At 39.5% G+C, this 25,993-nt stretch overlaps 1 protein-coding gene across 6 annotated transcripts in view; it reads right to left on the reverse strand.

Annotated features, from left to right (window-relative positions):
• TMTC4 (transmembrane O-mannosyltransferase targeting cadherins 4) overlaps positions 1–25,993 on the reverse strand; it is an 88,580-nt gene that overhangs the window by 48,871 nt on the left and 13,716 nt on the right. For 5 of the 6 annotated variants that reach the window (XM_036011428.1, XM_028526445.2, XM_036011425.1 and 2 more), the window contains 5 exons: positions 22,628–22,715; positions 9,129–9,226; positions 2,155–2,247; positions 1,764–1,928; positions 774–976 (listed from right to left, as the gene is read on the reverse strand). In XM_036011428.1, the coding sequence (XP_035867321.1) occupies positions 774–976; positions 1,764–1,928; positions 2,155–2,247; positions 9,129–9,226; positions 22,628–22,715 (647 nt within the window). The remainder of the gene's footprint in view (positions 1–773; positions 977–1,763; positions 1,929–2,154; positions 2,248–9,128; positions 9,227–22,627; positions 22,716–25,993) is intronic. The other variant, XM_028526448.2, reaches the window with a different exon arrangement.

Consider the following 25,993-nt stretch of genomic DNA (forward strand, 5'->3'; position numbering starts at 1 on the left):
ACTAGGCTATCATTTCTAATGTCCCATGTAACATAAGAGAAGGAACTGGGAAACCAGATCAGGTGTGGTGCCTCCTTCCTGGACCCTGTGCCTACAGTACTTTAAAAATAAAATGTAACTGCCCATGTGTAAATGAAGTGGGACAAATTTTGTTGTCCTTTAGAATTATGAAACAATTTAAAACACAAGTAAACTTGAAACTTAATTTGAGAAACTACTAATCTAATTCCATAAATACTTATGCATAAAGGAAATCTTCTTAGCTTTCTTTCTCATGAAATATTTGTTTTTTCCTCCAATTATTTTCTCAATAACACTTTTTCCCTCTTTTCTTTGGTGAGAAAGAATAGTTTCTTTGGGGCAGCAGTTTATTTTGTACCAAACAACAGAAGGAACCACTATAGCATCCACCAAGGTTTTCTGAAGGAGAATTGTGAAATAATGGGCACAACACACATCAATTACACTCTCTGTTCTGACCATAAATTACTCTTTACCACCTACTGAGAAAAGGGTTTCAAAATGCTACTTCAGGAAAAGGAGGGGGATATAAAGGAGTCATCCATACCCCTCTTCTCCAGGTTCACTCCCCACTAGTTGAAGCCAGGGATGGATTCCAGATGGACAAACTCATCCTAGTCATAAATATGTATTGGAAATCAATGTCCTTAGACACTACTTCCACAAAATTGTTAAAATGATCAGTGCTGGATTTAGCAAAATGCTCCTGACTCAACCCAGTGTGGAAGTTAAAATTCAGCATTGTCTCTTACCTTCTCTTGTGACTGTCTTCAGAGCATAGGGCTTGGTATATTAGGCCAATTAGGCAGAACCAGAGTGCTGCTAGTGCAATTACCCTCCAGTCACCAACTGACTTAATGAGAGGGATGCAGCCCATTGACCAATCAAAACACAGCCACCAGGGGCACAGCAGCAGCCAGGCATTCAATGAATAGTAGTAATTATAATTTATGGCCTGTCAGTCAAAAGGAAAACAAACATTTATTTGACATAAAACGTGAATATGTATATTCTTAAATTCACTTCTGTGGCATCTGTATGCTTCTGTTCAAGAAAAGCAGTTGTATAAAATAAAATGTTGACATGTTCTACAATGAACTGTGGCTATAATATGCAAGATATTAAATACATTCAGATTTTAAATGAGGAAAATGCAGCATAGTCACCGAACTGCTATACCGTTGTCATATATCTGGGCAAACTATGTTGATTTACTTAGTGATGTCCAAAGTCTGTGACCCAGGAAAGCTGAGGCCCAGAGGTCACCTATATGCTTAACAACTTAAGAATAGGATTCTACAGTGGTTCCCTTTGTTTCTGTCTCTATGAAATGACCTATTAAGAATTGATACCCTTGCTTTCAGAAAAAGCGAACCTTTGCAATAAAGTCTTGATACATTAGACTTTTACAGACACCAGTGATACTGCTATATTTTATATTAACCCTGCCATGTCAATCTCCTTTAAAATAAATGTCATGGGCTTAGGAGACACTAACAAGGCTGGCAAGAAATCTGACGTTAGAAGGAACCACTTCTTAATTTTCATTAGAATGGAAATGCAAGGGATTTCTACCTGCTCAATCCCCTAACAAAAGCCTGGTTTCATCCTAGAATATTCTTCCTGATAGTAAACAAATACAAAGATGTTCCACTTATTAGGGATTTTGTGGGTGTGCTGGGAATGAGATGAAGAAGAGAGAAGAAGGACCTGGGAATTTTGCAGACAGACTCAGAACTCACCCTGACCAACATGCTGTCAGCAAAGGAGGCAGGGTTATCCACCTCGGTGAATGGTGGCGGTCCAGTGCCCATGATTTTCCAGCGCATATAGAGCATCCCTGCTCCCCCCAAGGCCAGGAGGGTCATTCTAAAGAGGAGGCCCCCATTTCTGAGCATGCCAATGTTCTGAAAAGACACCACAAAGCCCCTGATGTCACAGATTTTCAAATAAAAATGTCAGTAGGCCAGGTACAAATGTGCAGCAATTCTACATGAACTGTGTTGACACTGTGCTTCAAAAGGCTGGCTATTTTAGAATTCAAAATAGCAAAAAATACTTTGAAAATGGCATTTCATATCAGCTGTACTTGACATTTCCATGTTGGAGCTGGAGACAAAAGTATATACTTACCTCTAATAACTTGTCCTTATGTAGTACCTTCTGGACAATTTCCAGAACATTTAATTTGCCTATCACCAAGATGTCAAAGACTGCATTTAAACCCTAAGGAAGCAAAACAAGACAATCAATGATGCGAGAGCCTAACTCTGATTAGGTAGCAATTATATTGCACAATTTTGTTACTAAATTTAGACAAGGGATGCAGTAAATTAGATAATTATGGAAGACTTCTTCAGCTCTTAAAAAACAACCATTGTTCCTATGAAATTAGCTCACGGTAATATGTTATATCAATTTTATTATCTAGTAAATTTTTCTTAATTCTACCTAGAAATTTGGACCTCTTCAAAGGTCCTTCCTTTCCTTTCTTTTTCTTTACTATAATACAGTCCCTTAGCTGATATAAGAGTGGTTATCTGGACAATTGTTATGCCTAAAAGATAAAGGCAGCCATCAATCTCGAAAACTCAGCCATATAAAAGTAATTACACATCAAGAATCCCAAGTACTGACTGACTTTGGCAAATGTAGCAGAAACAGGAGCAGACCATAAACAACTGTCTCTGATGGGCCACTGGAGATCTCTCAACTTCAGTCTCCTAATTGTCCACCAGCTCTCTGTTCTTGTTGGGCACACAGCCAGAATGCATTTCCCAGCTTCCCCTGCAGTTATGTGTGGTCATGTGACTGACTTCCAGTCTACAGCATATGGGTAGAAGTGAGAGTGCCCCATCTGGGAAGTTTGGTTATAAACCTAGACATGCTCCACCACTTGGTTTCCACTTCCAGCTGGCTGTGATAGAGATGACGGGGATGACCAGGGTGACTTTGGGGAACTGCTCACTGACGATGGCAGAGGCTCTGCCAGCCTGGGTAACTATATGGAGGACAGTCACCTCTATAATGTGAAGCCCTGTCCACAACAGTTAAGTGAATGATAAATAACTTTAATTCCATGATGCCACTGGATTTTGAGAGTGTGATACTGTAGCTCTGCCTATCCTAATAGCTTCTAGTACCACCATGACAGTTTCTTTTGAGGAGGTGAGGACTGCTTTTGCAGCTATTACCTATGATCATAGGCTGAAAGCTAAATGAAGCTTGAATTCTATTGTCTATCCTACAATGGATTTTTTTCCATAGATGTTCCTGCTGAAGAAAATGTCATATAGCAGGACCCTCTGCCCAATCTGGATAAAGTAGTCAGAATATACATGGTGTATTTGGATAACACTGCCCTAAATGCTTGGGTCTTTTTCATATGAGGCTTTGTGGCAAAGAAGATCTCAAATCAACAGATGCCAGTGGTAATTTGTGGTTTTCAAAGCAAGGATGACATTCCTACTTAACCTTTTCTCAGAAATGCTGAGAGCCATTAATTATCCAATAATAATGGGCTAGTGCTGGGTTAATCATTTCAAGGAATCCTGATTTTGGTCACTCATGTAATTCATGATTTTAGTGGGTCACAGAAGACCATTTCTGCCTGGGTATAAACTATTTTCTAGAAAGCAGAAGCTCCCCACTGAGTTGCCATTGTCACTATCTTTTTACATTGTTTGGTTTTCTGCCTGTGAGCTATAGGAGAGTCACCAAGGGGTGACAGGCACATGCTATCATGAGGACTGAGACAAACGTAAGTTGGACCCTCCCACCTCCATCCCATTTAAATGCATCATCAAAATGTCCAGGTTCTTATCAAATTTTTGAAAACAGCTAAATATCACTATATCTTTCTTCACATCAATTCAAACTATTTCCTTAGGGCTTTTTAAACATTAATGGGGGTTACTTTTGGACCTTGTTAAAGAAAGATTCTGGTTCAGCAGCCCTGGGGTAGGATGTGAAACACTAAATTTCTAGTAAGTTCCCAGGTAATGCTGAGTAGCAGGAGTTCAGAGCAGTGCTTCTCAAGAGGGTGATTTTGCTGGAAATATTTCAGGTTGTGACAACTGAGGGTGTCCTACTGGCAACTAGTAAAAGGAGGCCAAGGATGCTGCTAAGCATCCTACAGTGCACAGGACAGCTCTCCATAAGAAAAAAAATTGAGCCCTAAAGTCAATAATAGCAAAGTTGAGAAATACTGGTTTAGAGAAAATTTTTAAAGTAACTCATGAAATTCAAGTATCTTGTATAGTAATTCTTTCTATACCGTCTTTTAGCTAGCTAAACTTGACATTATAAATCAAGACCAATAAAACCACTGACCTTTGCCTTGACTTGTGTCAAACCCAAAATAGCTCTGACTGCCCTTTCTTTCTCAAGGTAATCCCACATGGGCCATCACATCCCACACCTTTGTTTTCCAATTCTCTACCTCTGCTCACATCTCTAATTTATAGATTTATTTCTAATAGTGTAAGGCAGAAAACTGCCTAGAATAGAGAAAAAGGAAAGTGGATTTCAATGCCTCTCCCTTCCTGGGGCTTCAATTCGGATCAAACATCAGAGGTGTGTGTTTCACTCATCAGAGGCTCTCTCCTTTCCTCTTTCACGTTTCTGGTAGATGCCAAGTATAACATGACATATACTCAATACTTGTTTAATCACAACCAGAATCACATATGGGTCAGTCCACTGTTGTATTTAGGAGTGCCAAAATCTGAGAGCATCCAAGAAAACTCAAACTCAAACCATTCCTCCACCTTTTTCTACAAGATCTCTCCAAGAAAACTAATCACCACTCTAAGAACCTCCCACTCTCAGAACTGCTGGCAGAGGCCTTTGTTCCTTTGGTGAGCCTTCCCCACATAGAGCAGGCAGGAAGGCACCATATCTCAGACTCCATTAACCTGGCTAACACCATTCAACTCCCACCTCCCGGTGATTCCCTGAGGCCCAGTCCCACCCATCTTTGAGGCCCACCTAAGCTGTTTCCTGTGGCTTTTCCATACAAATGATTAGTCACTGCTCATGCTTCAGATTTTCATAAAATCTCTCAAAAGCAGCATCTGGCTTCAGCATGCCCCTTACCTCTTGCTAAGTGGCCCCAGGCCCAGCACTAGCAGCAGCCAGCCTTGGTTCACAGTTTGGCCTTGCCTGCGCACCTCTAAGTCCAGCACAAGTAGCAGCCATGTACAGATCATTTTGTAGCTCATGTTGAGTGGCCCCGGAAAGAACACAGGCAGCATCTGACTTTGACCTGCACCTATTGGAAGGCCCCAGGGCCAGAGTACTCAGTAGCCTGCTTTAGACCATGTCAAAGCATCAATGCCCAACCACCTCCACAAGTGACACACTCAAGGGGTGGACTCAGTGGACACCAGAACCCCACTGAAGTAAGTCCTGCTGTATGGGGTGGGCCCCTGCACAGATGATCAATCCTTCATGGTGGCCAGGGATTAGTGGTTGGTGGTCAAAGTCAGTCCTTGCAGCTGATCAGTCTGGGGTAAATCCCTCCCATTAACCTGCCAACAGCAAGTGAGACTCATCTACAACAGGAAGATGTATACAGCCCACATGGGGGAGTGGCACACCTCAAATGCCCAAGTTGGGTGACCTGGGAGGCAGTGCCACTGGATCCTATACAATACCTACTACATTAGGCCACTCCACCAAGCCAGGGAGACATAGCAGCTCTACCTAATACATAGAAACAAACACAGGGAGGGGCTTCCAGAACGAGGAGACTAAGAAACATGACCCAAATAAAGGAACAGACCAAAACTCCAAGAAAAGAACTAAACAGAGTGGAGACACATAATCTACTAGATGCAGAGTACAAATACTGGTTATAAGGATGCTCAATGAACTCAGGGGGAAATACAACAGTATAAAAAAGGACCAGTCAGGGACTTCTGGCAAGATGGAGGCATAGGTGGATCTACCGTACCTCCATGCACAACCAAGATTAGGACAACAACAATTTAGAGGCAGAATAACACCCAGAACTGACAAAGAATTTATCTGATTGGAAGTTGGACAGCCAAGAAGTTGAAATAGACCATTCATCTAGACCGGTAGGAGGGGCGGAGACTAGCGCAGGTCGCAGCACGTGGAGTGCAGGGAGAGCTGGGCACCTAAGGCAACCGGGAGCTCATAAGCCATCCTGGGCACGCAGCGGGTGGTTCCTGAGTATGCAAGCGGCAACTGGTGGACCCAGTGAAGCTGCGACTGTGGACTAGGGCAGAGCGTGCAGCCCAGGATCCCAGGGAAGGGACTGGGATCTCCCAGGGAGATCCCAGGAGAGTGGGGCTGCCGCCATTGTGCCCTCCCACCCCCGCCCCCACCCCTACATACAACATCACAATCTAGCAACTGGGGTGCCCAGCCCCGATGAACACCTAAGGCTCCGCCCCTCACCATAGCAGAAGCAACCAGACCCCCCCCAAAAAAAAGAGAGAGAGAGATGACTCCAATAGAAGAACAAATCAGTGCCCCAGAACTCATCCTTTTGAGCAACCAAGAAATAGCTAACCTATCAGATGCACAGTTCAAGACACTGGTGATCAGGAAGCTCACAGAATTGGTTGATTCTGGGTGCAAATTACATGAAAAAATGCAGGTTACCATAAAAGAGATAAAGGGAGATGCACGGAGAACCAACAGTGATGGGAAGGAAACTGGGGCTCAAAACAATAGAGTGGACCAGAAGGAAGAAACAAACAAACAGGAAAGAATGAAAAAAATAAGAATTCAAAAAAACGAGGAGAAGCTTAGGAACCTCCAGGACATCTTTAAATGTTCCAACATCCAAATTATAGGGGTACCAGAAGGGGAAGAGGAAAAGCAGCAGATTGAACACGTATTTGATCAAATAATAAAGGAGAACTTCCCCATTCTGGCAAAGGAAATAGACTTCCAGGAAATCCAGGAAGCCCAGAGAGCCCCAAAGAAGTTGGACCCAAGAAGAAACACACCAAGGCACATCATAATTACATTAGCCAAGGTAAAAATGAAGGAGAGAATCCTAGAAGCAGCAAGAGATAAGGGGTCAGTAACCTACAAAGGAGTTCCCATCAGACTGTCAGCTGATTTCTCAAAAGAGACCTTACAGGCAAGAAGGGGCTGGAAAGAAATATTCCAAGTCAAAGACCTATATCCCAGATTACTCTATCCAGCAAAGCTTTCATTTAGAATGGAAGGGCAGATAAAGTGCTTCTCAGATAAGGTCAAGTTAAAGGAGTTCATCATCACCAAGCCCTTATTTTATGAAATGCTAAAGGGACTTATCTAAGAAAAGAAGATAAAAAAAACATGTATAGTAAAAGGACAGCAAACTCACAATTATTAACAACCACACCTAAAGCAAAACCAAAAGAAACTAAGCAAACAACTAGAACAGGAACAGAACCACAGAAATGGAGATCACATGGAGGGTTAGCAATAGGGGAGTGAGAGGAGGAGAGAGGGGGCAAAGGTACAGAGAATAAGTAGCATAGACTGTAGGTAGAAAATAGACAGGGGGAGGGTAAGAATAGTATGGGAAATGGAGAAACCAAAGAACTTATATGCATGACATATGGACATGAACTAAAAAGGGGATGTGGGTGGGAGAGGGTATACAGGGTGGAGGGGAGTGAAGGGGGGAAAATGGGACAACTGTAATAGCATAATCAATAAAATATATTTAAAAAAAGAAAAATAAATAAATCCTCCTTTGCCAGCCCTGGCTGGCATAGCTCAGTGGATTGAGCGTGGGCTGGGAACCAAAGTGTCCCAGGTTCGATTCCCAGCCAGGGTACATTCCTGGGTTGCAGGCCATAACCCCCAGCAACCGCACATTGATGTCTGTCTGTGTCTGTCTGTCTGTCTGTCTCTTTCCCTCCCTTCCCTCTCTAAAAAAAAAAAATAATAAATAAATAAATAAATAAATAAATCCTCCTTTGCCATTCCAAAAAAAAAAAAAGGACTAGTCAGAAATGAAGGATACATAAACCGAAATGAAGAATAATTTACATGAAATCAACAGTATAGGGGATGAAGCCAAGAACCAAATCAGTGATGTGGAATATAAAGAAGCAAAAATCACCCAATCAGACCAGCAAAAAAAGAATAGAATCCAAAGGTAGCGTAAGGAGCCTCTTGGACAACTTCAAGAATACCAACATTTGCATTATGGAGGTGCCAGAAGAAGAGAAAAAGAAAGAAATTGAAAACCTATTTGAAAAAGCAAAACAAAGAACAAAATGAAAACTATTTGAAAAAAATAATTACAGAAAATTTCCCTAATTTGGCAAAGGAAATAGACATACAAGTTTGGGAAGCACAGAGAGTCCCAAACAAGATGGACCCAAACAGGCCCACACCATGACACATCATAATTAAAATGACAAAGAGAAACTCTTAAAAGCAATAAGAAAACACAGTTAGTTACCTACAAGGGAGTTCCCATAAGACTGCCACCTGATTTCTCAAAAGAAACTTTAGCAAGAAATATTCAAAGTGATGAAAAGCAAGGACCTACCACCAAAATTATTCTATTCAGCAAAGCTATTATTTAGAATCGAAGGACAGATAAAGAGTTTCCCAGACAAAAAAAGCTAAAGGAGTTCCACCACCACCAAAACAATATTATATGAAATGTTAAAGGGTCTTCTGGAAAAAGAAGAAGAAAGGAGAAGAAGAGTTCAAAAATATGAACAAAGAAATAGCAATAAATACATATCTATCAACAATTGAATCTAAAAACCAAAATAAACAAGCAGAACAGAAACACTCATAGATATATGGTAGAGAACATTTTGACAGTTGCCAGATGGAATAATGTATGTCATCTGTGATTAAACAATAAAAGTGATAAAGAAAAAGGACCTTCCCAATCTCCATTTCCGTCAGTTGCTAATGATTGTCAACTGAGGCAGTCAATTCCCATATGAAACACCAGGATTGTGAGAGCACAAGTAGTTGGTCCAGAAATGTCTACAACTGTAGGACAGCATGGGGTGCAACAGAGGTCACACAGGCAGGCCCAGCTCAATATGTCTCTATAGGAGGGGAAAGGGTACATTTATAGCATATCCTGACCATGTCTCAGGTCTTACCAGCACAGTGATCCCTTGCTCTTTGCACAGCATAGCCACAGCTCCCAGAAGGATACTCAGGAACACCCAGAATGTAGAATGTGCTCCTTCCTTATTACCTGTCAGTTAAGAGAAATACAAACGTAAGTCACACAACACAGCTCAGTCTTGTTAGCACCAGGAACTACTATTCTATGCAGCCACTTTACATAGCCACAATTTAAAAACAGAGTATGGTCTTCTGACAGCATTTCTCCATGGTTGCCTGTGTTGACTTTTGCATTTCTGGTTAGACACCATCTTCTAAATAGTACACAAATCTCCTCTCAAGGCATACCCTAGCAGGTGCCCAGAGCTTTTGGGAGGCATTATAACAAAGCCCTGGCCACAAAGACATCTCATCTCATAGTCTACATGGTGCAAGTTCTTTCTTCCCAACCTGTCAATCATCTAAAAGGCCATTTTGATGAGTTACGCTGAGAATTCTCACTGAGAGTATAAGTACAGCATCTGGTTGCACAATGACCTCAGCAGTCACCACTACTGCTGCAATGAAGGAGTGATGGGAATGCCTGAACAGCTCTGAGTCACTACTACTCCTCAGATAGAAGTCTGGGCTCTCTGAACATTAGGTAGTATACAATGGGTCTGCTCTGCTCCCTGTGTGGAATGTCCTGAACCTGTGAAGATGCAGGACCACTGACCAAGGACTAGCATCCACCTAGCACCTGAGGCAGGTGAAGGCACAGGCCAGCCTGGGCTGCCAATCATCATGGGAAATTCAGGCAACAACAGGAAAACAAAACATCACTAGAAATGTGAATACTATAATAAGAAGCTTGAGTGGAGCTGAGCTTGAGTAATAACCCATGGTCCCTAAACTGCCTTCTGAGGAGGGAGGGTCTGGCCATACACTGTTCAGTGGGTGTTATCTGGAATTTGGGAGCATGAGCTGAACTGCCTGGGAGGAAAGGAAAGGGAAAATGTCATGCTCATCTCTGTTCTTTCTTTGTTCTCTTTCTTTCATCTCTGTTCCTCTACCTCCTCATCTACATAGATGGTGAACAAACACCTAAAAAAAGAGCTTTGAAGTGGGGCAAAGTGAACCTGCTTGAGGATGAAATCTTTAGCTTGCCTACGGTGCCTGTAAATCTTGGTTCAGTTTTGCTTAAAATTGGAACTCCTGGTCTACATTCCAGCTCTGCCATCTACTGTGTGATCCTGAGCAAATTACTTACATTCACTGTCACAGTGACATCAACTCTAAAATGGGGGCAACATTAACTATATATTCTTCATCTGAGAGGGAAAAATTATATAGAAATATCTAGAAATCTGTTAAAAATTACATACATATGCTTGTAAATGTAAAACATATCTCTGAAAAGCACATAAGAAACCAGCTATATTAGTTTCTGAACAATTTTAAGGAGAAACATTTGAGTAGGGAAGGCTTACTTTTTGTTGTATAACCTGTTATACCTTTAGCATTTTCTTAACTATGTGCATACATTAAAAACCATACATTTTAAAAAATCACTTGATATAGTGCTGAACCACAGAAAGCATTCAATAAATACTGCACATAAATCAGCAAAACTGCCCCAGTTTCCAGGGAGGTGCCAAGCTCATTATGCGGTGATAAGATATACATTTGTTTTCATTAAACTGCTTGATCAAAAAACCAACAATTAAATGTTTGGGGACACAGGGAAAGTGAGAATGAGGGAGGGAGAAGGCAAGAAAAAGAGAGACACAGAGAGATATTGAAACCAACAGTTAAGTGTATTTGATATGTGTGTTTGTGATGCAGATTCTGAATGAAGTGATATAAAAAAAAATCCTGTGAGTATTAAAAAACTTATCAGCAAAGTCCCAGGATGGAAGCCCCAAAGGATACTCAGGTTTCCTATCAAGGAACAGCCATGGGATCTTGGGTGGGAGGCCCTCCCAACCTTATACATTCTAGTGTAGGTGGTGATTCCTCTCAAAACAAGGAGGGTCTACACCCAGCTGAGCAAAATGTGAGTTGGACTAACCCCGATGTGACTGACACCTGCTCTGGCACTGCCAGGCTGCCCGAGGGCCAATTGGCTCATTGACAAAATGTCCTCACTCACAAACAGGCTCCAGAAGCAAAAGACAATCAGGAATCAGGCAAAAAGGATGCACGGGCTAATATTTTCTGAACTTCTTAGCTTTTTTTGTAATCTATGTATATCGAATTTCCAGGTTTAATGTATAAAGAGGCATAATAAAAATTTTATTTGACTATTATAGTTGAGGCACTTTAAGGCTTTCCACAAAGCCAAGAGACAAACAGCAAAGCTTCATTAATTTAGATTTTACTGTCTTATAAAACACAATGAACACTCTTGTTTTAAGCCTTTCTAATTTTTTCTGTTGCCTAGAGTATAAAAGTGACCCTTCTTTGAATAATGGCATTTAAGGTTTTCTGACCTGGTTACATGAAACCTCTCTGGGTTTTCTGGGACTGTATTCCAGGTGAAGCAGGAGATGGTCAGGAAGGAGGAAACTCCAGAGGTTCCCCAAGGCTAAGATAAAAGACATCAATAAAGGACAGATATCCTCTTCTAAGACCAGTTGTTGCCAACTTCTGGAAAAGTGCTGACTCATGGTCAATCATGAATGCACCTGTGCAGAAGATGCTACATGACCCCTGCTTCATTATAATAGCATTATAATAAATTAACATTGTGTGATCACCTTCCCTGGTGGCCAATCAAGGAAAATCATGGGAGTAAGCAATAGCTTCAAAGTAGTACAATAGCTTTAAAGTAATACAATTTTTGTACATGCACAATAAAAGCCTGCCAAAACTAGCCAAGAAATATTGCCCTGTAAGAGTAAAATCCTTCTAGCCCCTGAAGTCAACCTCTGCTCAGAGTTGGCCTGCTCAATGTTCTGTAGTGTGTACTATTGCTTAATAAATCTCTTTCTGCTATAAACTCTGCATGTTCAGCTCAATTATTTGTACATAATCACCAAAAACCTGGTAACCTGTGCCCACCTGTGACACAGGCACACTGGCCAACATGCTCTCACTTTGCTTTGGATAGTCTGTTCTCTTTGGGTACAATGGTCACAGCAAAATCCAATCCATTTTATACAGCTGTCAAATGTCACTTAAGCTGAGAAACCCCATTCCCATCCCACTGGGCAGCCTCCTTTATTAATTCCCTATTTTTACTCCACAGTTAGATAAGCAAATGGGCCTACTGTCTATATGTCTGGTGCCCCTGAGAACAGCAACTGTCTCCCATACCTTGGTGTCCCTAGTTGACACCCTAGATTAAATTAGGCCCAGCTGTAGCACCCTACACTATCCTTATCACAATCTACCATTATATTATTTAAAGTTTATTACAAATACTACTTGATTTTCTTAATTTTCTTCTACACCAGGGTCTCTCAACCTCAGTACTACTGTTTGGGCCAGTTAATTCCTTGTGTGAGGACTTCCCTGTGCGTTGCAGGATATTTAGTAGGACTCCTAGCTTGTCCCCATTAGATGCCAGTAATATTCCCAGTCCTCAGTTGTGACAAGCAAAAACATCGCAGACTTTGCTAAATGTCCTGGGCACATGAGGCAGGGGGGAAATTGAGACCATTGCCCTAAAACAGTGCTACTCATAATATTTGGCCCATTGACCTGTCCTTGGATGTTGTTAGAAACACTCTCGGGCCCCACCCAGGCCAGCAGAATCAGAAAGTGGAGGGTAGAACCCAGCAATCAGCCTTTTCACCAGGCTTCCAGGTGACTCTGATGTAGCCAAAGGCCAGAGAAACATCACCCTAGATAGGAAGTTTGTTTACAATTCATTCCTGCCAATATGCCTGGCTTGTAGGAGTAACTTAAATTTTTAATGACCGAATCTGCCGCATCTGCCTGACTCTGGAAAGGCAACACATGGTCAGTGAATGAAATAACTGTCCAGTATCTACCATAAGGGGCAATAGGCCCACAAATCAGAGTTACAACACAGTAAAAGTGAGAGGAGTGCTTTTTAAAAACAGATGTGCATATAATCTCTTTTGCAGTGATGGAAACGTTGGAATCCTACCCATATAATGTTTCCATTGCTATGTGGCCTTCACTTCGGCCACTTGGAGGTGGGTATTAACTTTGTATGACAGCCCATTTCATTTTTAAGCTTTTGGCTGTTAGAATTTTCTTTCTTAGAGTGAGCCCACACTTGCTTCCCCAAACTTTAGGTCTTGGCTCTGCCATAGAGCAGCATCTCTCCAGGTGGCACAGTGCCCGGAAACCAAGTTCTCTTTACTGAAAACCATTATATATTGGAATATTTAGGTCCATCAAGCAAACTAAGGATAATTTTACTGAGGGAAATTACTTATATTTCATGTATGTAATAACAAGAGATCACAATTAGGAGCCACAAGAACAACAAAACTGTTAAATTACATGATTGCATGAATGTTTACATATTTATTGGAACTTACAATCTTTGGGCACTTGATACTAATCATTAGCAGACAAGTGTTTGTAGACACAAAAATCTTTAAAAAAATATGGCCAAAATAACCTTAAAGTTAACACATTGGTTAACTCCTTTCCAATATGATTTTGAGAAAGGCCTCCAAGTTTTAGCTGCACAACACAGGGATCCATCTGGAAAACAGAGGTGATCACAGCTCATAATGCTACATCTTCTGACATGACAAAAATGGATGGCAGATGATACCCGTAAGGCTTGTCCTCTCCATCTTGGTGTATGTATGGTCCATTTAGTTCTGTCTCTCATAACATCTTCCTGAGTCTGTGTCAGACCATTTTCAGGATTTTCTCATATTAGCACACTTTTTGTAAATAGACACCCTTAATGATAAATGAATGCATTAATTACCACAACAGGGGTCCCCTCTACAGATAAACAAGATAGAAGACACCCCACTCTGGTTCCCGCACACTTCTAGGTCCCATACTAGGCTCTGCTTCAGGCCTGGCACCAGGAGATGGCACTGTGGAGCCCTGGCCTCTGCCAACTCACTGTTTTCATGTTCACTAAGCATTAGGTTCAGTTTTTCACTAGAAACCAAATGGACCTCTCCCCAAATTAGCTGAACTTGATTTTTATACAAGCATCACCTCCCACTCCCACAATTTGTGTTCATACCTCTTCACAAATTGTATTTCCCAACATAATGTTCCCAGTTCTTCACATTACAAGCAGGTCCTTTAATCATTTTAGATTTCTCCCTAGAAAAACTGAATGAGCTTGTATTTTACTTGACTGTAACATGGATTAATTCTACCCCCACATGGAGTACTGTATTTTGACATGTATAATGGGTACTTTTTCACCCAAATTTTGAGTTTAAAATAAGGATATGCATTATACATGGGTATAATGGCCACATACCATGGGAATAATAATGGATATAATAATCCCATGTATACTATGCACAAAAACATGGGTGCACATTACACATGGCAAAATATGGTAAGTGGCTTTGGCTAGGAAAAAAACTCCCAGTTCCTCCATTAAAACTCTCAAGGACTACTCTTAAAAGTACTCTGTTAAGACAAAGTTAAATTATTACAGATGCAGCCCTGGCTGGGTAGGTCAGTTGGTTACAGCATAGTCCAATATGCCAAAGTTGTGGGTTTGATCCCCACTCAGAGCACATACAAGAAGCAACAAATGATTGCATAAATAAGTGGAACAACAAATCCATGTTTATCTCTCTCTCTAAATCAATAAAAAAATAAAGTTGTAAATAGAAAATAATACAGATGCAAAAGTCATAAGCTCATCTTTCACTTGCCTGGAACTTAAAATGGCTTTCTCCTTAGAGGACTAAATCAAAGATTTCACTGAATACAGAAGAATAACATATGGAAAACATAGCCTTCAGATTTACTGATAGCCTTGTCCCTTCTCACTGCATAATTTCACCATATTTCTCAAAACCCAAATTCAGTAGGGGATCCAGACCCTCAAAACTTCTATCACAATTTTTCTGGATGAGCCCTGCTCTTTAATTTTCTCTTCTAATTCTGATTTTGTTCAAACATATCCAATATGAAAATGTATGAAAAATGAAGACAATTGTCTCTTTGTTGACGTTTCTTCAATTTCAGTGATTATTAAATATTAAGTGTCACATCTCAACAGTGGCAATATCAGATGAAAGACAAAATTTTTAGTAGTCAGTTAGTTATAAACCAAGTAACGGTTTCACATTCAGAAAACTGTTCTAGACCACCACTGTCCAGAAAAGTAGGCACTGCCCTGACCAGGTGGCTCAGTTTGCTGGAGCACTGTCCTGTAAAACAAAAGGTTGTGGGTTCAATTTCCCTCAGGGCACATACCCATTCAGGGTGCATATAGGAGACAACTGATTGATGTTTCTCTATCACATTGATGTTTCTCTCTAAAAATTAATGAACATATTTTCAAGTGAGGATTTTATATATATATAAAAGGGTAGGCATTATAGGTAATGGGTACCTGAATTTTATCTAGTTATTATTGACATGTTGTAAGTGTAAAACACTCACTTGATTTTGAAGAGTTCAGTATAAAAAAGAATGTAAAATATTTCATTACTTTTATACTAATTAAATGTTGAAATCAAACATTGGGCTAAATAAAATGTATTATTAAAATTCATCTCACATATTGCTTTTTATGATGTGGCTAGCACAAAATTTTAAATTACATGCATGGCTCCTATTGTATTTCTACTGCATAGAACCATTAGGGGTGTCCAACCCACAACCCACGGGCCACATGTAGCCCAGGATGGCTATGAATGTGGCCCAACACAAAATCATAAATTTACCTAAAACATTATGAGATTTTTTTTGTAATTACGTGTCACAAAGTATTTAATGTGTGGCCCAAGACAACTCCTCTTCTTCCAGCGTGGCCCAGAGATGCCACAAGGTTGGACACCCCTGGCAGGTGCTCAAGGACCTAGCTCATGGATGAAATGGTTGGCACATGGCTATGTCTATACTCCAAATCTGCTTTTAGAACAGAAAATATGAAATGATTTTGCCTACTTAAATCCAACTTCCCCCCAACTCAAGTCCCCACCAGACTAGCCATTCACTATTTTATGAGGTGGCACAAGACTAAGCATTTACACACACTTCAGTTTTTCCAGAATCTAAACTGAAAAATTAAGTAATATTTATGAAATATTTCATATAAACCAGAAATATCTCTTTACAAATGTGTGGCATATATGCACATGATAAACCATGGCACTAACAAAGTGTCTCCAGTACCGGGGGTGAACAAGAAAGGGTGCATAAAAATTAAATAATCTACTGAGAAGCTAGTCCTGAGTTTGGGTACAGCCCAGCCTAATAGACATCTGGTAATACAACCTACTGAAGTATGATTTTACCCATGTAATTTCCCAAATTAACATTTTCATTGAGTTTTTATTTGTCAAGGTGACTAATACTAATAATGGCCAATATACAGCATAATCTAGATGAATTTGGACTTTGTGTTTTTGTGACTCTTCTTATTTAATAATTAATGCAAATCAATCTTTTATTTTCAAGTTTGAGCATTTGAATAAGACAACTGAAAGAGATAATGGTAAGCCACTTTGCATATAGTGGGTACTCAATAAATATTTGTTCAATCAGTACTTTCTTTTATTTCCATGTCTATCAGAATTCATATTTAATTATTGTATTTGTTATGCAATTATGAGATGTAATTTGATACCAAAAAAATTAACAATTTGCTTATGTGAACAAATCCAGACAAAAGTCAAGTCTTTTCATTTTTTTAAGAATTTTATTTATGTATTTTCAGAGAGGGAAGAGAGGGAGAGAGACAGAGAGAGAAAGAAAGAAACATCAATGTGCGGTTGCTGGGGGCCATGGCCTGCAACCCAGGCATGTACCTTGACTGGGAATCAAACCTGTGACACTTTGGTTCACAGCCCACGCTCAATCCACTGAGCTACGCCAGCCAGGGCAAGTCTTTTCATTTTTAATTTAGTCTTTGAAACTCCTCACAATAAAAAAATCTCCATTGTGTAATAGACTGTTTAAAAAAAATCAATTTCTAAAAAAAATTACATAAGAAATATTAAAAGGCATAGGAAAATTAACTACTTTAATTTTAAACCTGGAAGTAACTGTTAAAAACAGTAAAAATAAATCCTGAGAGGCAGGCATCATCTCTAGAGCAGTTGCATTTATGAATATTTTTATTAAAAAAAAACCACAACTTTCCCAGATAGGGAATTCTAACTCATGCATAGCTCTGTGTAAGCATCTCAGGATGTTACCTTTACCCAGACTCCTTTTCTCCATCTCATCTCCATTCAGATGGCTAAATTTTAAGTACCAATGATACAGGGAAGAGAAAAAAATAAAACAAATCACAAACTACTTCTTCACCGTGAGACACCTCTCATCACTTAAGAAGACAACTTGCTATAAGATAATTATGTAGTGTTAGGAATCATTAACAGTTTATAATCCAGAAATTAATGAGATAGAACTAGAAAACACCTCCCTTGTTTCTGTATATGTTTCTATCATATAAGACAATTCAATCACTTAGGTAAATGGAGGCAAAGATTAATGGAGTGGAGGAGGCACAGGGGATAACACAAAACAAAAATGTGCTAATAGACTCTTGTCAGTGCTAACACCCAGAAGTGCCAACAGATGTGGTCAATTTAATGAAGCACGTGCCTCAGATTTGGCACTATTTTCCAGTGGGAAGATCTTTCAGAAAAAAAATCACATTATACCACTCTCTTCACCACTCAATGCCTGGCATCTCTGCTGCCTTGAAACTGGCATATCATATTGCGTGTGGGAACCATGCCACCCTGACAGGTGGTCCTAACTCTCTTTGCCAGAGCAACACAATGAGCATCAGATTCTCGGTCTAAAGTTGGCACCAACCAATCTTTGCTTCCCCCAGCAAAATGAAAGAAGTCAGATACTGCTTTTCTAAAATTACAGGACCATTCTGGGAAAATCAAGCATTGCAGAAACAAAAGGAACATGAAAGCAGAGAAAAGAGAACACACATGAAATACCACTGCTACAATTCAGTCAGTGAGGGCCCCAAATCCAAACACAAGGGTCCTACACTACGTGAGCTACTCATCTGCTCTACCTTTTTAAACCTAGTGACTCTAAGTCAAAAAAAAAAAAGATGTCTTAATTCAAAATGAAAACATGAGGAAATGATATCCCAAGAGTAAGAATTACTGTATTTTAGCTGCCTGAACTATGATAAGGGGAGCAATACAGCAAATAAAGTTTAAGAATTTAAAACAACTGAGATTTAAGATTTTGTCTTTTATAATAGATTAGAAATTAAAATGGTTGTTCCAGTTATGTAGCAAATTCATTCCCTTTCTGAAAAGATTCTTTCCTCCCTACTATAAATGAGAGTAATTAAAGTTCTCAGTTCTCACTCCCATGAAACAAGAATTAACTTAGAAAAATTGTTTTGGCGATTCTAGCAAGAGACATTACATTCCCAATCTGAAATGAGGCTTTTTTTAAAAATTTTAATTGTTGTTCAAGTATAGTTTTCTGTCTTTTACTGCCATCCCAGCCCACCTGCCCAGTGCTCCCCAACTCCCTCCCATTTCCACGCCCCCTAGTTTTTGTCCATGTGTCCTTTATACTTGTTCCTGCAAACCCTTTCCCTTTTCCCCTGAAATTCCCTCCCCTGTCCCCTCTGGTCACTGGCAGCCTGTCCTCTATTTCAGTGTATTTGGTTATATTTTGCTTGTTTGTTTGTTTTGTTGTTTAGGTTTCTGTTAAAGGTGAGATCATATGGTATTTGTCTTTCACTGCCTGGCTATTTCACTTAGCATAAAGCTTTCCAGTTCTATCCACGCTGTTGCAAAGGGTAGGAGCTCCTTCTTTCTTTCTGCTGCAAAGAATTCCATTTTGTAAATGTACCACAGTTTTTTAATACATTCATTTACTGATGGGCACCTAGGTTGCTTCCAACACTTGGCTATTGTAAATTGTGCTGCTATGAACATTGGGGTGCATAGGTTCTTTTGGTGTTTCAGGGCTCTTAGGATATAACCCCAGCAGTGGAATTGCCAGGTAAAAAGGCAGTTCCATTTTTAGTTTTCTGAGAAAACTCCATACTGTTTTCCACAGTGGTTGTACCAGTCTGCATTCCCACCAACAGTGCACTAGGGTTCCCTTTTCTCCACATTCTCTCCAATTTGGGAGTTGTGAAGGACCAAAGAGTACAACAGAGGGGCTGGCAGAGTGAAGATACTCTTCTGATGGTCCTGGGTGGAGTAGAGCAAGGGGGAAGGAGTTGGGCTTCCACTCACAAAGTCCTGCCCTGCTCTGCTGGATCCTGGGGTTCCAGCAGGTAAGGCTCAGGACACAGAACCTTGTGAAGGAGGGGACAGAGAACTGCCTTGTGTATAGGACACAGGAAGGACTTCCTCCAACTAAGCTAATAACTGAGTGCAAGACCCTCTCTTAAGAATTAACATTGATCTGTACCTCCACACCTGCAACAAGCTTGGGAGGAAGAGTTCAATCTTTCCATCATCATCTGGGAAGACAATAAGTGGGAACTGGAAAGAACAGTGAAAACCAACTCAAAATGATGGAGAGTACAGCTTGAGGGATGGGTGTTTTCATGCACTTGAAACTCCCAATAAAAAAAACATTCTGATATAACTTAAAGCCTGTGTGGGCAGGAGGACATAGAGGACAGAAAGGAAACAAAAGTCCATGGCCAGAAATAACTTTCATGGTCAAGACACTGAGGCCTAGATGTATGTAGAGTGGCAACCTTCTACAGCTTTGTACTTTCCAAAGACTAAATAAGCTGTTGGTGACTGCAAGGAACTACACCAGTCCAGAAGCGGATCCACAGCCTCAATTTTAATCCACTCTTTCCTTTCCTAAAGAGAGTTCAAGTGAAGAGAAAAACAGAGCCTGGGAAGGTCGGGCAACCTGTAGACAAGAGGTCAACAGGAAACCTTCTTCAAAGGCTTCCTTATCCATTCACTTGTCTTCTAATTATTCAAAGTAACTTCAACCAAATGAAAATCTATTCATATTCTTAAAAGGGTTTCCACAGAAGCCACATCTACCACTGCTATTGGTGTGCAAACATTAAATATTTCTGGGTTTGCTTTCTCAAGAACACTTGCATCCTTAATATGAAAGGCCTATAACAATCTCTTTATAAAATCTCTTTCCAATTCTAAAGTAAAAATATTATAAATGTTAAAAGAATGCTCCTGGACTAAAAAGAAAGGTTACATTGCTGCTAATAGTTAATATAGTTCCAATGATACTAAAATATACTTAACTAATTTTTCATGAATCAAAGTATTAATTGAAAATCCATCATATATTAGGCACTTTTACCTTTGGTATTAGTTTTCAAAGGTTTTATTTTTAAAAACCTAACTTTTGTATGGATAGCTCTCAGAAATAATTTTATTCACAAATGAATTAAAAATAGATACATATATCAGAATATGTATATATGTGAATTGAAATAGAAAAAAGGTTAGTAAAAGGACCCTAGAAAACAATATGAAATGTCTTTAGTTTTTCATTATTCTGTGAGAATATGCCACTAAGAAGGCTAATAAATATATCAGTTCACCTGATAGATATTTTAGCCTCCTGATAATTTTTCCATTATTTCATAAGAACAATCTTGAGATTTAAAAAGAGGTTTTATTATACCTCTTAAAAGTGTGTTCCACATATGTTAAAACTATCAGCATTTAGTACTTTCTTCAAAAAGCACTTCTGATGTCTTAGAAATCTATTCAGAATAGGAAGTGGTCACTTTAAAGGATGTTGAAATTAATAAAATGATACTCCATAGAACTTCAGAGTTACCTTTGAGAAAAGCAAACAGACTTCATTTTTAATTTTCTTCAGGAAAAATAAGACTACTGGTAAATTGTTATTTTACCTAACTGCAAATTCAGATTTAACTGCCAGCTTGTCAATATGAAATACCATTGTCTGTGATGAACAAAACAGTGAGGGAATAAATGGACCCTTTCCCTATCTGCCACTCCCATTACTGATTCACAATCTTATGGAAAACCTACACCACAGTGCAGAATGTCCTGAGGCTGGGGCAGGAACAATTCCTCACCCCATCAGATCCCTGGGACCATGTGTCCCTTGGGAGTTTTACTGTATGAGTATCATAGGTGGGGAGATCCTGACTCCAGAAAGAGCTGGACATGCTTTATGGCTAAGTTAACCTTCAGTCTCAGGAAGAAAAGTCACTACCACTATTCTCTGTCCTTGAGGCTGTTCTAGGCTGTTCCAAAACTCTCTGCTTCATCAGAAAAATGATGAATCAAAGGAAAAAGTGGTGTTTTTATTTGGATAAGATAAAGTAATAATAAAACTTTAATAAAGGAGTGGGGAGTGAAATATGATTCTTGTTTTTTTTAGAATTCCCTACTGTTTAAAACTGTAAAAATCATGCTTAGTTTGTGTGCCAAATGAGAAGAGGCAGTGGGCTGGAATTGGCCCTTGGGCCTTTTTACCAACTCTGAGCTCTCGCATTTCACCAGCCCCAGCCCATACAAAATCCTGAATGAGTGACCTGCTTTTCATTATTAATAAGAGATTAATTCACAGGAGACATCAAAGGGCATGCATTAGTATATGACAATGATATTAAGACCCTGGCAGCCCTGGCCTGTCCTAAGCTTTGAAAAACATCATGGAACAGGCTCAGTGAAGCTACAGTATAGCTGCTTCTGCTTCAATCACTCTAGCATTCCATAAGAAATTATGACCCTCACTTCCCCCTATCCACCAACAAAAATATAAATAGTTGATTGTGATATATAAGGAAAGAGTTCTATAGTCCATAAAATTCTAACTTCTTCAGATACAGAAATTGAATGTGTACTTGTTGCATGTGTAAATTGCTATACAAGCTAAATGCATCATATCCAAATTCTATGATAAAACCATTTGGAAGGACATGACCAGAATCCATAAAATGGGAAGCATTATACAGGGATTCTGCTGTGTTTCAATAAATGTACTGATGTTAATATCCACACCTACCATAACTGTTACTTCAACTCCAAGAACCTTCTTTGTAAGTATTAATAATGCTCCAATGAAAAAACAAGAACCCCACACTCCAGGTGCATATTCACAGCTATATATTTTAGCATTTTCTAATTTTTTCTCCAAAAGTTTTTAATAAGAGAGAACCAAAAGTTTTTTTTCTCCTACAATCTTGCTGGAAATAAAATCACAAAAATCAATCATAATTGCTTTAGTGCCAAGAGCAAAATCTCTTGGTTTTATGCCTAGCAGTCTGCTCCTGTGTGACTACTGAAGTATAAACTTTGTATTATTAAGAAAGCAATGGAACTAAACAGGATACCTAGAGAGAGCTTATACCTTTTGACCCATGTTCCGTCAAAGTGGTAAACTTACATAAGAAAATCATTTCACATCATGCAATTAAGAAAACAAACATCACACTTACTTTCTCTAAATGCTTTACAGTAGCCCAGGAAGGATAACAGAAAGAAGAGGGCACCCAGGAGGTCTGCTCGGCCAACAACACCAGCAACCTTAAAAGAAAAGGAAGAAAAAAAGATTTACATTTAAAATTTTTGAAACAAATAAACTTAGAAAATATAAAAATTTCCTTAGAAACAGAAAACAAAAACTTTATTAAGCTCTGCTATTAAAATAATCTGTGTAACTGCAATATCCCAGTGGTCTTACCTTCATTTGCTTTTTTTTATCAGTGTTGGTCGAGGACTTAACAGTTTCCTAAAGAAAACTGGATTGCTCTGCACCTACTGGTGGCTATTCTGTGGGCTGGACACAGTCAGCGATGCCCTTGTATAGTGAAAGCCCTGTCATTTAGCACTATGTTCCCAAGGACTACAGAGACTTAGGCTTCTGATGTCCCCAAAGTGGATTATCAATTGGAAAACATTATCAGCTTAAACAGCATGATATTTAAAAATGAAAATTTGATTGAAAGCATAAAGGCAAGGTGTGAAATAGGTATTGTAAGTCATCAGGCAGAGACCTGGCTAGTCTAGCTTAATTGATTGGAGTGTCATACTGTAAACCAAAATGTCACCAGTTCAATTCCTGGTCAGGGTACATGCCTAGGTTGCAGTTTCCATCTCTGATCAGGGTGCTTGTGAAAGGCAACTGATCGATGTTTCTCTTTCACACAGATGTCTCTCCCCTCGCCCTGCCCCCCGCTATACCTGCTAAAAATCACTAAGCATGTCTTTGGATGAGGATTTTAAAAAAAAAGTAACCAGGCAGATAGAAAAACACAGGGATAATTGCTCTATGCTGCCTCTGCTATCTTTTCTTCCCTTCAAACCAAAACTGGTTAAGTGGGTTAATCTGGAAAGCATAATGCTTCAAAGTGATTGACAAGATGAAAACACAATAGAATTTATACCATTCCTACCACCATTTTCTTATTCTGACAACTGTCTTTCCCTTCTTTCTATTAGTGACAATGAAGCAATATAAAATTTGTGTTTTATTTCTTTCAGAGTAATTACTCCAATAATTGTTCTCCAAATGTTTTGTGGCAATGAGAGATGCAGAATTCCACTCATGAGTATTGGGCTAGTTTACGTGGCATTCTTTACTAACTAGCTCCTGGATGTGACATATATCAAAGTTTTACTGATTCCTTAGGTATCACTTCAATGGCTAATAGGTTCACCTTTTCTTAAATGGTATATATATGAGATACAGAACAAAGACTATTCTAAAAAATGGAAATAAGAAAATATGCAATGAATATGAAAATTACATTTACATATGAATCTCAAGTATGTGTATAAGCAATAGCTATACAGAAAGTTTTTTAGGACTTTCCCACTACACTGGTTAGATTTGAAACTCTGAAGATGATTACACATCCTGATCATGAACTCCTGATGCAGATGCACATGGCATACCAAGGTGTCCCTCAATCTCTGAGAAGACTGAAAGAGCTAATGAATCCAACCTCTGAATGCCACTCACATCCAATATGGAAGCTAAGGACAAATAAGGACTCAATACGTCTGGAATGAGTATGCCAGTATGCTGGAGGGTTTAACAGTGTATTTGTCTCATGAGTGAGGTGAATACGCAATGAGAATTTTTGAACAGTCTGACCTGTAATACACTCAATAAGGGACACTAAAATCAGGAATGCAACGAAAACAATTAGAACACATAGTAGGTGCTGGTTCACTGTTAGTTCCCTGCATGGGTCCTGAAGGATGCTCCTATAAATTCAAGAGCAGAAAGAAATAGAAAGGAGTGGAAAAAGCTCAGGGTGAGGCAGGTATGGGCTCCATATCACCTTGGTGAGTGAGGGATGGAGCAGCTGGTCCTGTGGGCCTCCTGCCAGGACAATGAGAGCTGTTGCTATCTACAGGGCCTGAGTGTGGCCAGGAATCCTAAACCTTTAGGGAGAATAAAGTAAGTAAAGCCAACCCAGAGAAACTTATCCAAAGGGGTCCTTATATCATGGTGGTAAGGGGAGACTGGGGTGAAGGATGTGGGGATCAGAGAAAAAGATTCCTTGAAAATAGTGAAGGGAAAGGAACTGGTTTGGATAAATATAAGAATAGGGACCAAAACAGTCAACCACTTATATGAGTACAAAACCTGATAGTAAAATAAACTTTAAACATCATAAACTTATTTTAAAACAAATATTCTTCCTTTGCCTAACGGGTGAAGATACTACCAAGTTTAAGCAATGTGCTAGGCACTGTCTGACATAAAGAAAAACAAGTTTTAAAAACTATGGCAAATGTCTTAAACTGAAAAAAGTATTCAGTCCTTACAATAAATTTTTGGCATATAAATTAAAGAGATTTCATAGAAAAGATTGTAAAAGGCTACCCAAGCAGGCACCACATCTAACTGGGAAATGGGCCTAAGAATGAGGAGAATTTTTCTTCTTTTATGATATTTGCATAACATATATTTTCAAGCAAAGTTCTTTACAAACACTATTTTTTTTCTTACAAATATCCTGAAACCACTCATGTCAAGAGTAAGAGGGTTTTGAATTAGTTCAGAACAAATTTCCTAAGATGTGCCACTCTGGCAGGTGGATTAGTTTGACCTGAAGGCAGCTGAGACCCCATGGGCTCAAGAGATACTTCTGCTCCTCAACTATCCAGAAGAATCTAAATTGGAGCTTCGCCCATAATGAGGTAGTACCAGAAATACCTCTTTATGACCTATCTATAGGGCAGGGAAAACTTCTAATTACTGAACATCTGCACTTCTTACCATCCTGCAAATTCCCCTCATCCCCTCTGATGTCCCCAAGGCATCTTACATCGTTCCTTGGTTCAGGATGCCACATATACCTCACTTTCCCTTTCTGTCTCTGAACCTTCATGTATGTGGGGTTCCTGTACATATGGGTGAAATTAAATTTGGTTACTTTCTCTTATTAATCTGTCTCATGCTGATTTAATTATTAGACCAGCTGAAAGAATCTAAGAGTAAAATTTCTTCCCCTCATAGTTCTCTGGAAAAACCAGTGCACTCTCCATTATCCACCACATTGTTTCCCCACTAGTGTGCAGGGGCCATAGGAAGGAATTTGAAGAAGGTGACAGGGAAAATGTTTCCCCACCCAACACTTTCAGCATTAATCTCTGGGTTCATTGGAGGGTCGGATTAAGGAGGCCTGAGCTGCCTGAATTCAGGCAATTTAAAATCTTCATCAATATTTTGAGGAAAAGGAAAACTCAGAGTTGTATTGTGTCTTTAGGAAACCCCCAGGGACTCTCTCCTTCCTGTTCTCCAAAGGACAAGGGACTAGGCAACCCCCTCTAAGCTCTCCACTCTCTTC

The sequence above is a fragment of the Phyllostomus discolor genome, chromosome 11 (assembly GCF_004126475.2).
Source record: "Phyllostomus discolor isolate MPI-MPIP mPhyDis1 chromosome 11, mPhyDis1.pri.v3, whole genome shotgun sequence".
Lineage (NCBI taxonomy): Eukaryota > Metazoa > Chordata > Mammalia > Chiroptera > Phyllostomidae > Phyllostomus > Phyllostomus discolor.